General features: G+C 44.1%; 4 protein-coding genes across 4 annotated transcripts; 2 read left to right on the top strand and 2 right to left on the bottom strand.

The window, feature by feature from the left end:
- Positions 1-6: 6 nt before the first annotated feature.
- On the bottom strand, positions 7-691 carry F5891DRAFT_988172 (uncharacterized protein; the record flags this gene model as incomplete). The annotated part of the gene is made up of 3 exons (XM_041377984.1): positions 7-185; positions 236-564; positions 622-691. Coding segments are annotated over 3 exons (578 nt in total), but the record flags the coding sequence as incomplete, so codon positions are not given.
- A 1,138-nt stretch (positions 692-1,829) lies between these two features.
- Positions 1,830-2,449, bottom strand: F5891DRAFT_1199737 (uncharacterized protein; the record flags this gene model as incomplete). Its single annotated transcript, XM_041368784.1, has 3 exons — positions 1,830-2,217; positions 2,268-2,297; positions 2,382-2,449. 3 exons carry the CDS (start codon positions 2,447-2,449, stop codon positions 1,830-1,832), a joined length of 486 nt encoding a protein of 161 aa, XP_041216927.1.
- A 302-nt stretch (positions 2,450-2,751) lies between these two features.
- On the top strand, positions 2,752-4,155 carry F5891DRAFT_1132144 (uncharacterized protein; the record flags this gene model as incomplete). The annotated part of the gene is made up of 8 exons (XM_041364726.1): positions 2,752-2,837; positions 2,886-3,029; positions 3,085-3,193; positions 3,237-3,430; positions 3,479-3,611; positions 3,660-3,788; positions 3,839-3,984; positions 4,038-4,155. 8 exons carry the CDS (start codon positions 2,752-2,754, stop codon positions 4,153-4,155), a joined length of 1,059 nt encoding a protein of 352 aa, XP_041216926.1.
- Positions 4,156-9,840: 5,685 nt separating this feature from the next.
- Positions 9,841-10,245, top strand: F5891DRAFT_914335 (uncharacterized protein; the record flags this gene model as incomplete). The annotated part of the gene is made up of 2 exons (XM_041373681.1): positions 9,841-9,948; positions 9,997-10,245. Coding segments are annotated over 2 exons (357 nt in total), but the record flags the coding sequence as incomplete, so codon positions are not given.
- Between the last annotated feature and the right edge of the window lie 3,801 nt (positions 10,246-14,046).

Here is a 14,046-nt window from a genome sequence, read left to right as displayed (position 1 = left end):
TCGAACCGAGTTGCCATATCGTCAAAGGTCGCTGCCAGTCTTTGTTTCGCCGACATTCCTGGCAAGCTTGTAACCATTGGCGACTGTGTAGAAGGTCCATCCGAATCTTCACCATACTCGTCTTCGTCTTCGTCTTCATCGTCGTCACCGACATTGGCCTTATCAGCAATGAACTTGGAGGCTGCCTACATTTGTCGTTTAGTTTATACATATCTCAGTCATGACATTCACTGACCTTGGATAATTTGTGTGATTTTTGAGTACGTGATCTTGACGAGTAGACGTTCAACCTCGGTGTAGGTATACAAACGGAAGACTCTTCTGGTGAAGAGGGTATGTAAGTCTTCCAAAGCTTGGTAAAGTTCTCCAAGGATTTGGCGTTATCCTCGTCGCCGGAGAAGAGGAGACGTCGAGGTTCCACCCAGTCGTCTACTAAGTATCGATCGCCCAGGTACGCTATGTGCGCGTCGTCTACCTCGGATAGAGACATCGATGTTGTGAGGAATTTGGACAGGATAACCCATGCACCATTATCGTACAGCGCCGGTGGTACTGCCTGGTTCGCTGTATCGTACTCGTGAATGACTGGATGTTAACTATAACGAATAACAACCAACTTACCTTGAACGTCAATCGTGCACTGCCGCTTCGAGGGCGGTTCATCACCGCCGGATCTAGCGCGTTTAAACATGAATCTATGAGATATATCAACTTAGATGTTACAGCAATATGGACTCTGACTCGGACATACTGTTATTCGTTAGTCTATTCGGTATTCTACGTTATCTATATGTACGACGTATCGTACTAGTAGATGTATTTGAGGATGCGATGAGAGAAAGAAAACCTGTTACTAACGCGCAAGCTCAGTATATATAGTGAATGACTATTTGGATTAGCTAATACTTACTACAGGGACGTCTCGGTGTGGTTGTGTATCGTGTATTGTCTCTTACAGAGACGGTTGTGGACCGTGCATTGTTTTGTGGAGATGCTGACTGCTCGGCATTGTAGACCGGTGGGCGCAAGCATCAGCGATTGTCATGTGAGAATATTTTTCTACTGAAATGAAATAATCCTGCCCTAGTGACGTAGATAGTAGGCGGCAGTGAATTAAAGTTTCAGTCCTACTCCCTCCCGCTCGCTACCTAGCTAATAGTATGTGAGGTGCAACGCTAAAGTTAAAGTTTAAAGGGCTGCCCGAACGAATCACAAGTCTACTCTACATTTCAGCTAAATATGAGCTACTTCAGGACTTAATGCTATGTAGCCTAATGTAAGACAATGATCGGGAAGAAGACAATTGGTGACGAAGACACGGTACATAAAGTGAATGACTCGCTATTCAAACCCAGCCGGTAATTCCCGAAGAGTTGTGAGCGGGCATTGCCAGCTGAGTTTGAACATAGTTGTTCACTATATCAGGGCGTTCCTTGCTTGAACTGAACTTCTTTCCGAGCGTCCGTCTTGATTTTATTACAAATTCGTTATTCCTTACCATAATGTCTTGAGCTTCACAATACTGTCTTGTCCAGTTAATTACCTTAATATTACTATACATTGATATCTTAATATATTGTCCTTAAGTCGACGCACTTCGTCTTATGTTAATACTTGCCTTCGAGATCTAACGTTCGGAAACTATGATGGTTCGTATAGGTAGGGAATAGAGTACGATAAACAAGCACACTCGGCGTGTTGCTTTTGGCCCCTGAGCTCATCACCCGCTTGACAAAAATTGTAAGCATATACTTCATTATTCAACAAAATTTTAATTCAGACATAGATATCATGTATATACCCGTGCGGATGGCCCTCGTAGATCACAGCTACGCTTTCGGTTCCGAGCCTTCATCTTCCCAGCTAAATAACTCTGGACCAAAGGTAGGAGAAGGGGCATTCGGTGGAATCTGATCTAGGTGGGGCACATAGACGAAATCAGGCATACAGCGCTCGAGGTTCTCAGCGCGGTGGTAATCTTCCAGCCATCTATGCCTGTATGTCGCTACCCGTTCCAGAAGGTAAGCAATATAAATTTCCGCGCCTTTCAGCTGTTCCTTGACGTGACGTAGCTCCGATTCTATTTCGCTTTTGGATTCTTCGTTGGTGCCTAGGTCATATTTTTCAGATACACCATACGGTTCCAAGTTGAATCGTGAAATCTCACGTGGCGTCTGAGTTCCTGAATGCTCCAATCTCTTTATTCGAAGGAGCTGCCTGTAGTCATGTTGGTCGTGAGTTATTTTCTGAACCGCTTCATTACTCACTCGGTATCGCGAAGCTCATCTCCCTCTGTACTTCGCAGCGTGTTCAATGAAGAAAATTGGAAGCTCGAGGTAACTTTGTGGGTTTGCGTCTCATGCGTATACTGAAACACTTACCTTAGTGTGACATCGCTTCCAAGATGGACACATCGCCGCAAAGTCTCTTGAAGGGGTGAATTGGGCATCGAAGGAAGAGGTCACAAATGCTGCGATAGCAGTTGCAGTTCTATATATCTAAATTTACTACGATGGCGCACGAAATTAATGCGCCATCCTCTTTATTTTACGTACTTCGATGGCGCATTCAAGCTAAATAAGTCGCGCTTGATTTAGATCACGACATCTATGGCGCTCTGATGGCGAGGCCATTGATTTTTTTTTAAAAAGAATGGCGAGGTTTACACATACCTATTAATGGCATGAATGTTTAGGTATATAAAGCCCCCCTCGTTTACTACCGATTTTACAGCTCGCCTACCTTTAATCCATGAGTGGTGACAAGAATAACTCTCCCAATGATTCCTCGCGAAAGCGTAGTGCTTCAGCGCTACACACGGGCCCGCGTAAAAAGGCGTAAGTGTTCTTTAATTGGTAATCCCATCCTGACTCAGTCTTCATCAGCACTTCATCAAATCCCCTGGTACTTCACGGCCGACATTTTGGTCAGACAGTGTTTGCCCTTTGTAATTTCCCTGCTCTTCTGACTTCCGGTATACTGCGACTTGAAGAACTACAGGATACATCCATCGAGGATTATCCAGCAGAGTGCGTCCAATTTGACCATTAACTGTTGCAAGGACTTGAATATTTTTCAATGCAGTGTTCGACGCGAACATAGGGTTTTCATGGAACTGATAGATTCCTACCCTGGTCTTTTAGCTCGTCTGACGGACAGCGAGGAGGAGGATATTATTCACGTTGGAGAATTAGTAAGTTTTTATTTTGCAATATCATCGTACTTATCGTTTGCAGTTAGGTAAAGGAGCCTCTGGTGCGCGAGGCGACGATACCAAGACCCTCAAGTCTGCTGTCCTGGAATGGCTTATGCCCAGAGGACAGCCACTCATACTGCCCCTCTCCCGGAATATCAAATCGGACCGCGGGTTCAATCATGAAGTTACCGGTAGGTTGCTCTGCCCCGCCGGTCTTGACTGGTCAGACGTAGAGTAAGTCTTTCCCCTATCGTATTAACTGTCTATTATAACATTACACAGAACCAAACAGGCTCTGAAGAGCGGTGAAACCGCAGTCAGTGGTGATCAATGGCCTGTATTCTTATATGCTGGGTACCACTATGATCCCGATGATCCATGGAAGGGCTTACTCAGGAGCGAGATACTAACTTTCGTAAGCTCGATTTCATTGCTGATAAAGTCCTTACTCCGAGCTATGTAGGGTTTCAAACATGTTTTTACATCTCCGAGCTCGGTGGATAAGGAGCCGAAGGCTACGCGCTCCGGCAACGCTTACCTGCATGGTATGAAGTCTGTGACTAAAGGCTCTCTAGCTTACATTGCTACACAGGCACGCAAATTTATTATATACGCCTTCTACTGCTGATTTTTTCCCTTTAGATTCGGTTTGCCTTAAGTTCGTCGTCAGTATTTTCACGTACCGACACGGTCACAGACTCCGACAATTTCTATCACAGCATTCTCGACTTACTAGAGGATCCTGACGAAATTGAGGAAGTTGATGACCTGATGACATGGTGGACACGGTTCGTAACTTATATTGTCAGCTCTATGGGGTCTAAACTCACACCTTGCATAGTCGAATATTTCCTAATTCTTCTTCCTCTCAGCGCAGTATCAGCAAAAACAGCGCGCTAGCTAAGATTCGGGAAAAATGTGCTGCCTTGCGAGAACTAACCATTGCCAACACACATTAGTTATTTACTGTTTTTGTAAATATATTATCCAATCAATGTCAATTTCCTATGTGAACATATATATGTGACCAAATCACCTCAAATTGATGTGGCGAGAAATCTGAATATTAGAAGCTTGATTTATTGTCATTCATGGCAGTTTCTGGCGTCGGAAGCTGCCCCTGTAATGGCAGATATGCTCTTTTGACAGAGAACACCTTGTTATGACTTGACGATGCAGTGCCAGAACTTGACTCGCAGTCAGTAATGGTGGTTTCCCCCATCGGAAGCTACCCCTGTAAGAGCAGATATGCTTGGTAGAAAACCAGCAACTTGATAGGTTATATAACTCAATATCATGTCCTGACGCACTGCCAGTGATTACAGAAACTGCCACTGGAAGCCACTCATGCAACAGTAGTTGCATCTGATAGAAGACCAACAGCTTTATATAGCATGATAACTCAATATCATATGGTGGCATACTGTCAGTGATTGTAAAGCCAGATATAATAGATAGATAATTAGCACCTTGCTACAATATGATAATCTAATATAAATGCTAGGTCATACTGACATGAATGGTGGCTTCTGCAATTCAAAGCTACCTATCTAAAGCCAGACATACCTAGTTGAAAACCAGCATCCTGATAAGATATTATATATCAATATCATGACCTGACACTTTGTTATCAGTGGTGGCTTCTGAATATTACAATCTATCTCGGTAACAGCAGATATGCTTGACAACCTAATATCATGCTAGGTCACAATGTCATTGATGGTGGCTTCTGCAATCCAAAGCTGCCTATCTAAAGCCAGACATAACTGGTTGAAAACCAGCATCTTGATAGGTTATTATATATCAATATCGTGACCTGACACTTTGTTATCAGTGGTGACTTCTGAACATCACAATCTATCTCGGTAACAGCAGATATGCTTGACAACCTAATATCATGCTAGGTCACAATGTCATTGATGGTGGCTTCTGCAATCCAAAGCTGCCTATCTAAAGCCAGACATAACTGGTTGAAAACCAGCATCTTGATAGGTTATTATATATCAATATCGTGACCTAACACTTTGTTATCAGTGGTGACTTCTTAACATTACAATTTATCTCGGTGACAGCAGATATGCTTGACAACCTAATATCATGCTAGGTCACAATGTCATTGATGGTGGCTTCTGCAATCCAAAGCTGCCTATCTAAAGCCAGACATAACTGGTTGAAAACCAGCATCTTGATAAGTTATTATATATCAATATCGTGACCTGACACTTTGTTATCAGTGGTGACTTCTTAACATTACAATCTATCTCGGTAACAGCAGATATGCTTGACAACCTAATATCATGCTAGGTCACAATGTCATTGATGGTGGCTTCTGCAATCCAAAGCTGCCTATCTAAAGCCAGACATACCTGATTGAAAACCAGCATCTTGATAAGTTATGATTCATCAATATCATTGCCAAGCACAGTGTTAGTGATTACACATTCTGTCATCAGCATATGGCCATGCAATGATAGGATGCATCTGTCAATAAAACACCAATGTGCTAGTGAATTATAACTTTGTACCATAGGCCTATCAATATTGTAGCTTTGGAAGATTCCACCAATGTAGGCTGCCTATCTATTCCTTTATCATGTGATCTACAATTGTGATATATATTTTCCATATTATACACTAAATAAGGCTAGCTAAACCTTTGTCAGACTGGAGCCAAATACCTGACACATCGGGGTGAACGATATTTAAAAGAGGTTTATATGTTGTACAAAATGTGAAGACAATATTTAATATTTAAACTGACATAAAGATGGGTGCACGACTTCAAATTTTGGTGGTGTTTTGTGTGTCATCCAAAATATCAAATATTCACAACCATATTCCCACAGACAATATGTCAACAAATATAATAAATATAATCAGATTTTCCATGTCTGCTTCAATTTAAAGTTTGATTCTTACATAAAACTTTGGAGAAAACTTGAAGTTTTGCCAAAGCTTGACATTTAAATCGAGTTTTAATGTCATGTCATCTGTAAAACTTCAAGTTTTCTCCAAAGTTTTACATGGAAATTGAACTTTAAGTTGAAGCAGACATGAAAAATCTGACTATATTTCTTATGTTTGTTGACATATTGTCTGTGGGAATATGGTTGTGAATATTTGATATTTTGGATTACACACAAAACACCACCAAAATTTGAAGTCGTGCACCCATCTTTATGTTAGTTTAAATATTAAATATTGTCTTCACATTTTGTACAACATATAAACCTCTTTTAAATATTGTTCACCCCGATGTGTGATGGGGATCGTGAAAGACATGCATCCGTTACGGGCAATTAGTCATGGCCGGCCGCCCACTCGGAAATAGGCGGATTAATAATGATAGCGTATCATAGTTTTTCAAGGACATTGATCATTTACTGCAACATATATTTTACTAAGAAATTGCTGAGTGCCGCAGGAAGTGCCCTACTACTTGGTAAGGAAGACATCATTACATCAATCTATGTTACTAATAAGTAGTATTAATGATGATACACAGGTATCAAGCCCTCTGATGCCAGAGCCTCTTCATCAGTGAACCGGTGAAGAAAGTAGAAAGCCATATATCACAATATATAGTACACAATCGCACACATCAGCATAATTCTGCCATCGGTCATTACATTATCATGTTTGACCTTGTAGAGGAAAGAAGTGTTTTTCATTTTCTTATATCTGCTTCCGATGTCAAAGCTACTCAGGAAAAACCTCCTTCTCAAATTGGATGAAATGCGATCCAACTTGCACAAATCTGCAAGAATTTGACGATTTGGCAATCTGTCCAATTATTTTAATCCCTTTCAAATTTTCGTAAATAGGATCTCAATTCACGACAATACTAGCACATTATTTTCAGGCAGCTTTTCCAATTCAATTAAATGATATCAAACAAATTCCATTAAATTTTAAATCTGACATAAACAGCGAACATCTATCTATCTATTATAGATGAGAGCGAGTGAGAGATATGTTGTTGTGTCGTCGTTGTATTGTCGTCGTCGTGTCATCGTTGTATCCGTCGTCATCATCGTTGTGTCGTCGTCGTCGTGTTGTTGTGTCATCGTCATTGTCGTCTCGTCGCGTCGTCGCATCGCATCATCTCGTCGTCGTGTCATCGTCATCTCGTCGCATCGTGTCGTCGTTGTCGTCGCATCGTGTCGTTGTCGTCGCATTGCGTCGCATCGTCGTCGTCATATCGTCATTGTCGTCGCATCGTGTCGTTGTCGTCGCATTGCGTCGCGTTGTCGTCGTCATATCGTCATTGTCGTCGTCGTGTCGTCGTCATTGTCGTCATTGTCGTCGTATTGTCGTCGTCGTCGTGTCGTCGTCATTGTCATCGTCGTCGTCGTGTCGTCGTCATTGTCGTCGTATCATCGTCGTCGTGTTGATGTTGTTGGGTTGTTGCTGTCGGGTCATCGTCGTTGTCATCGCACCATCATCGTCGGCCAAAGTGGCAAGTGAGAGTAGCGATGAGTGAGAGCGAGTGAGAGCGGGAAGAAAGGTTCAAGTTGAACTTTTGTGAGCGCACCGTCACATGAACAAACATATACAAATGTTGGACTTAGGATATTTCCAGCGCTGTAGCACAATTGATCCCGCTGATGCCTTGTAGAGCGCCGCTGTACTTTCACATTTGCAATAAGCAGCAATCAGAAACATGTAAAGCATTGTTTTGAAAATACTTAATGTAGTCTTATTGAAAGCGGAGGCCGCTGGAAGCGGTACAGCCAGTTTCAAAAGTTGTCCGCTAAAGGTATCTTCTCACGAGAAGGGCTTGAATAGCATTGTAATGGGATAAATAAATAGGGCCAAACGACAATGCACGAAATAATTGGGATAAGTCTACTACCACCCCTCATTATCTGAAAAGGAGGAATGTCATAGCTTTGTGACTAAATCTAATGGTATTTTATATTTGTCGACAAATGCCCGAGGCTCTTTCCATCAAAAGGCCTTAAATAACATTGTAATTAAAAAACAAGATCAGGTAAGATGTCGAAGCTCAAAACAATTGGCTCAGGTATACTACCACTACTCATTGGCTGCAAAGGCGGAATGTCCCAGGATTGTTATAAATCATTCATGTTAAGCTGGATTTACAAGCATACATGAGTATATATGTGCAACTCAAATTGCTCGCAGTATATAAGCTAATATTTGGCGGCGGCAGAATTACATCGTGCTATACTTCCCACGGCTACAATATCGAGGACTCATCAATTCACTGATGTTCATCCGGGCGAAATCCGAGTTTGTGAACCCACGAAATCACCGTAACTACAAATTTTCAAACTCAACATCTCAAAACCCCCCGTAGGCAGAGTGGTTACGAGTCCAGTCCACCGATACCCAACGTCATAATACAACTTGCTAGATGGCAACAGCGATTCACTTCCAACCCATTGGATTCATAACTAGTATGAACTATCATGTGGCTCGTGCTATACGCATCGCTGCCTCATCCACGAATGGTGGGGGTGGATCGAACCCTTGAGTCTGGTTGCGGCTTCAAATATTCGTAAAGTATATTTGTGACTATCGAAAATCATTTTGATAGTGAAGCATCGTGCATATATCTCTGAAGATCCCTCTACTTTCCTCCTTGCGTATGTCTCTGACCTTTCCCTGTATTAACTAGCACTAGCTTGTATATTTATGGAGAACTGCGCGCTCATCAAGATACTTTTTCCGTAGGACCTCGTCTCACTGCCCTGGGACCACCAGCCGCCACAAGATTTGGCGCCAGATAAAAGCATGCTTCAATGTCAAAATTGGCGCCAGCCCCGCGACTAGGTAGGTCTGAGTCATATACTTCCGGTTATCATTTCTCCATGCAGTCACTAATCGAGTACTTCTGCGCGCCATTGGGAATCTAGAATGGTATGGTAAGTTCATCTCTCAAGATGAGCGTCTCGGAAAATTTCAAACGCCTATCTCAGGGACTTGATTCTGTCACCTTGGGCGCCGGCGCAACCAACTACACTTTGGCGTCCGATAAGGACGTACTTTTCGGATGCCGTGCAGAGCCCCAGCTATATATTTCCACCATTTCCTCCTCTCTACTTTTTTTCTGTGTCTCCCCCAGCCCAAAATATGGCAAGCACATCATCACGGCCCAGTCCCATAACTATCACTACCGACCTTCTTATCAACGAGTAAGTAGCACGCTATACTCAGTTGTCCATAACACCCATAAACACACAGGAATACGATCCAGGCTGACCGTGTTACGAATATGTAAATTTCAACCAATCAGCATGGTATAATGTCTGACTCTATTGTTTGAAAGGGCAAGCACCCTAGAGCAGATCCGGGATGAACTCAGGCCGAATAATGTGAACGAGGACCGCGGAAGCCTAGTCGAGGATATGTAATAATCAACCAATAAGCACGTATACTTGATGTCTAACTATATTGTCTTAAAGGTCATACATGAAGACCCTGAACAATGGGATCGGGCCGAATAGTGCGACGGAGAATCCTGCGGTGTTTATCGAAGGAAGCCTTGCTATGAATATGTGAATGTCAATTCATCAGCACGGTTCACTTGACATCTAACTATATCTTGTCACAGGTCAGACACGCTGGGGCAGATTCTCGAAGTCCTTCGAGAATCTACTATTGCAGGAGAGTACGGAAAAGATGACAAGTCAAAGTTCTGGGCGAAATACAAGAAGATTTCGAATGAGTACGATGATGACTTCCTCAACCGAGCGCACAGCGATATAACTGTTATCTTGACTTTTGTGTGTTCGTTTCTATATTTATTAACGCAAATCTGACGGATGAATCAGGCTGGTCTACTCTCTACCGTCATCGCCACTTTCGTCATTGGAATGCAGCCCAACCCGACAGACACTACCAATGCCCTCTTGGTGCAGCTTATAGCAATTACTGTTAATGGGTCAAGTGCCGCACATGATATCAGCGATATTTCCTCATCTACGGAATATTCCTCTTCAACTGTCTGGATACAAACTCTTGCCTATATAAGCCTAGCGCTTAGTGTCATCGCTGCATTTGGAGGTGTTTTGGGAAAGCAATGTCTCAATTCATACGAGGCAGCTCGGGAAAAAGGAGGAACTTCAGAAGAGAGTGGCATGCAGAGGCAGATGAAATTAGATGGGCTGGTTCGGTTTCAGCTGCGCCCTTTGTTGCAGGTATTCCTTGTGCTCCTCCAGATTGCACTTATGCTCTTCAGCATCTCACTATGCCTCAAGACGTGGGCAGATCACGTGCCAACATTCGGATTCATGGCAACCAGTGCAACTTCTATCGCTCTTTCCTATGCAGGCACCATCCTTGTGTCAGTGTGGTGGCCCAATAGTCCTTTTCAGACCCCAGGGACAGATATAATTCGAGCCCTCTTCAAGAAAATTCTTCCAAAAAGACATTCATCTCTTCCCACGTTCGCCATATCGTCAGCCATACGCTGGATACTAGAGACATCAACAGACCCATCCATTGTTGAGGCTGCCGCTGCAATGGTATCTTCCGTGCCGTGGTCGCCGAACCTTGACGCTTCAGCAGCCTTCGCCCGTTTACGTGAAAGTTTCGTGGCGTGTCGTGACAGGGAAGAGCTTTATGTAAAGTATGGCAAAGCCATGGCCCATCTTTGCATCCAGTCTGTGAAAATCAAGAAGAAACATCTGTTGTTTGGTTGGGACGACAATAAATTCAAGTCAACCCGAAGTCGTTTCATCCGTGATGCATTCATGGCTGGACAGTATGCCTACTATCAGTCGAAGAATTCACCCACACCAAACGATATACTGAAGTATCGGGCTGATACACGCACTGCTCTCAGGACGATGCTTGTCCATGGACAGTCCTTCGGGCTTTCACGTCCTGATGATGAAGAGTTGATTTGGTCCGGTGATCTGTGCTGGTATCACGGCGATGGGGATGAAAATAGCTATGAAGAGTTTGATTGGCTCGTTGATTACCTGGCGAGCGACACAAACACAGACGATGAAACAGAAGGCGACGCTTTGCTTGCGCTGAGCGCCATGCAGGTGTTAGGGAGCCCTACCAAGCAACAATCCTACATCAGCTCGCTTATTCGCTGTTTGCACTCCACCACATCCCCCCGGGTTCGACACGCCGCGCTTAGAGCTGTTTTTGAAGCTCGAGAAGAACTAGCTTCTATAACCAGTACCTCAATGCCACAGGATGTTGGCGTACAACTCCTGGATGAGCTTTCCAAGGCTCTTCTAGCTGCCGTGCGTCTAGGTGCCGACGCACAACTCCTGACTACTATTCTAATTGCTGTGCGTCCAAGGGACGACCAGACAACCCACGACACTGGACCCGACAGCTCTTTCCACGAAAATCGAGACTATTGCTACATCCGCCTCATTTACGCTCTGACAGAGAACGACGAGTGGTGTCGACGTCTGGCCCGTGATGGACATCTCGATCGGTGTATTTCCCTAGTTGACGGAGTGTCTCAAAAGGGCGATTCGGATGTCGGATTCTACCTTCTAGTGATCTTTGGGCGCATCGCGTTCTCGGGCAAGAATTTTCCTTTCAGTCCTGCCGAGGAGAGATGGCGGCTACTCCTCGAGAACCCATGGAACTCGGCAAAATATCTTGTAGGGGAAGATGGCTATGTCGATGAAATACCAGCCTTCGTGACAGCGACGAGGCTGAATTTGACAATCTCAAATGATGGTGTTCCGAAGGAGTGGTTCAAAGGTCTCGCTGCAGATGTTCATATGACTTTGGTCAATTTGGGGGATCCGAAGAGACAAGCGATCCTTGCAAATGATGGCGTGGCTCAAGCTACCATGGACGCTGCGTTATCCTCTATGCAGGGCTTGTACGACGATTTATGTTGTATGACTGAGGGCCAGAACGCCCTGTAAAGGGAAGGTGGAACTTTGGACTGACAGATAGCATCAGTAGTGAAGTACTGTTTCGCATTTTTTGCCCACATTCCTATGGTTAGATTAGTGGGTTCGGGAGATAGATGGTATTTACTCACAGAAAGGCCACAGGGTTTTTTTTACTTACCTTGTATTCATTGTAATCGTAGTTCTGTTTTGTCTATCAAGATTCAAGAAGTAGGCGACTAACGTTTGAGCAATCATGTCAAGCGTTGAGTGTGTCACTTGGATACATCCAAGAATTTATCCATAGCAAATCGACTTGAACCACACAGTCAACAGTAGTCAGATCTCCATTCGAGTGTTAAAATTATAGGTTGACTATGGGTACAGAGTGAATATGTACAACTGTCGCAGAAAAACCGATAAAATGAAATTTATCACGCTCATGTGACAGGTAGACATTAGAATACTCGTATATTATGCGTCTTCGCCCTCGTAAGCCTGCAATTCGAGGAAGCGTATGAGCAGGTGCATTGCGACAGCATATAAAAATCTGCATGTCAAAATGGCTGCCTCTCTTTGGATCGGCTTGTCACTTGACGAGTACTTTTTCGACCTAAATTCTCTCTGGGCAAAAGACGACAATGAGCAAGGGGTAAATCGAAAGACAATACTTTGACACACTGCCCACATCTGGCGCACCGAACGCTTGCATCATGCCACGCTGGCCTCTCGTACCAGGCTACGATTGAGTGTAGACAATACAGACTCTGAACGTGAAACCTTGTCTGATGACAGATTGAGCCGTGCCCACAGACTGTTGTATTTTCACCGACGGAGAACACTAGAATCATGTTGCAGAGGATTAGTGACATAGAGCTAAGACCGGAGGAAGAGCATCGGAGGAAGAGAGGACGATGGTGATGACGAAAGCATGGAAGATGCTAGGAGGAGAGCGAGGCTGGGACGATTTCCTGAGTGGAGAGCGTATCATAGGTGTACATCCTGCTAACGTTCAAAGATTATCATCACATAATACAGAAATAATTTGACAGGCACATAGTATTTTTACTAGAAGAGACCTGCAGAACTTGATATCATGTGGGACCTCAGATCTAGATCATCCGGCGCCGGGATGTATCATTGACCGAAACATGTCAATCGAGACATAACCTATGCGTAGCAATTGCGACGTTGATGTAGGGGTATGTCAGAACGTGTGAGAGTGTCATGGAAAGCGCCAGATCGTGTAGATCTAGTTGATAACAACAAATGATGAGCATTTTTAAACTTGTGGGCGTAGCGCGCGTGCAAACGCATACACTTCGCGCAAACTTCACGTGAATTCTATACTCTTCGCACTCGTTTCCCAATTGCATGGATTAGCAACTTTTGCATTGGCCATCTACTGCGTATTTGCAGACCTGTCCGTGTATTCGTCTAAATTTGTTGTCGAGATCGTGCGAGGGCGCTTTCATGGGCAGTGCATGACAAGTGGCAGGATGGATGTCCTCGGTGAATGCCGAGGGTGTTTTAGTACTAATACCGCCTTCAAGGCTTACTAAGCTTCAACGTTCACCTGGTCACGAGTCGGCCCACCTCGCACCTACTAGTAGAACAGGCAACACTTCCGGATGTTTCTCGCACAGATTTTCACCGGGAATCGGTTTCCCATAGATGGTCATTGATTCCTCCTGCCGTGGACGCCTTATTCGGTTCAAGAAGTAATACGCTGCAACCTGAGTACCTGAGGCCATGCATAACTCGGGCCCAGTGAAAATCCGACAGTGCCAGAGACGTTCGGAGAGTGCCGCATTGGCACAGTGCACCACCAACTAAGCCGCCCTCGATCTCGACAACAAATCTGGATGAGTCACAGTGGTGACACGATACAAACGTAGTCAGCATCGTCACAGTGTGTCGTCGTGCGAGGATGTTTTGCACAGACAAGCAGCAGATTGTAAATGCAAACGTTGCGAAACTCATTGAGTTCGTGACTATGAACCACTGCGA

This window comes from Suillus fuscotomentosus (genome assembly GCF_016647785.1).
Source record: "Suillus fuscotomentosus strain FC203 chromosome Unknown F5891scaffold_201, whole genome shotgun sequence".
Taxonomy (NCBI): Eukaryota; Fungi; Basidiomycota; class Agaricomycetes; order Boletales; family Suillaceae; genus Suillus; species Suillus fuscotomentosus.
This window is presented reverse-complemented; position numbering and strand designations above follow the sequence as displayed.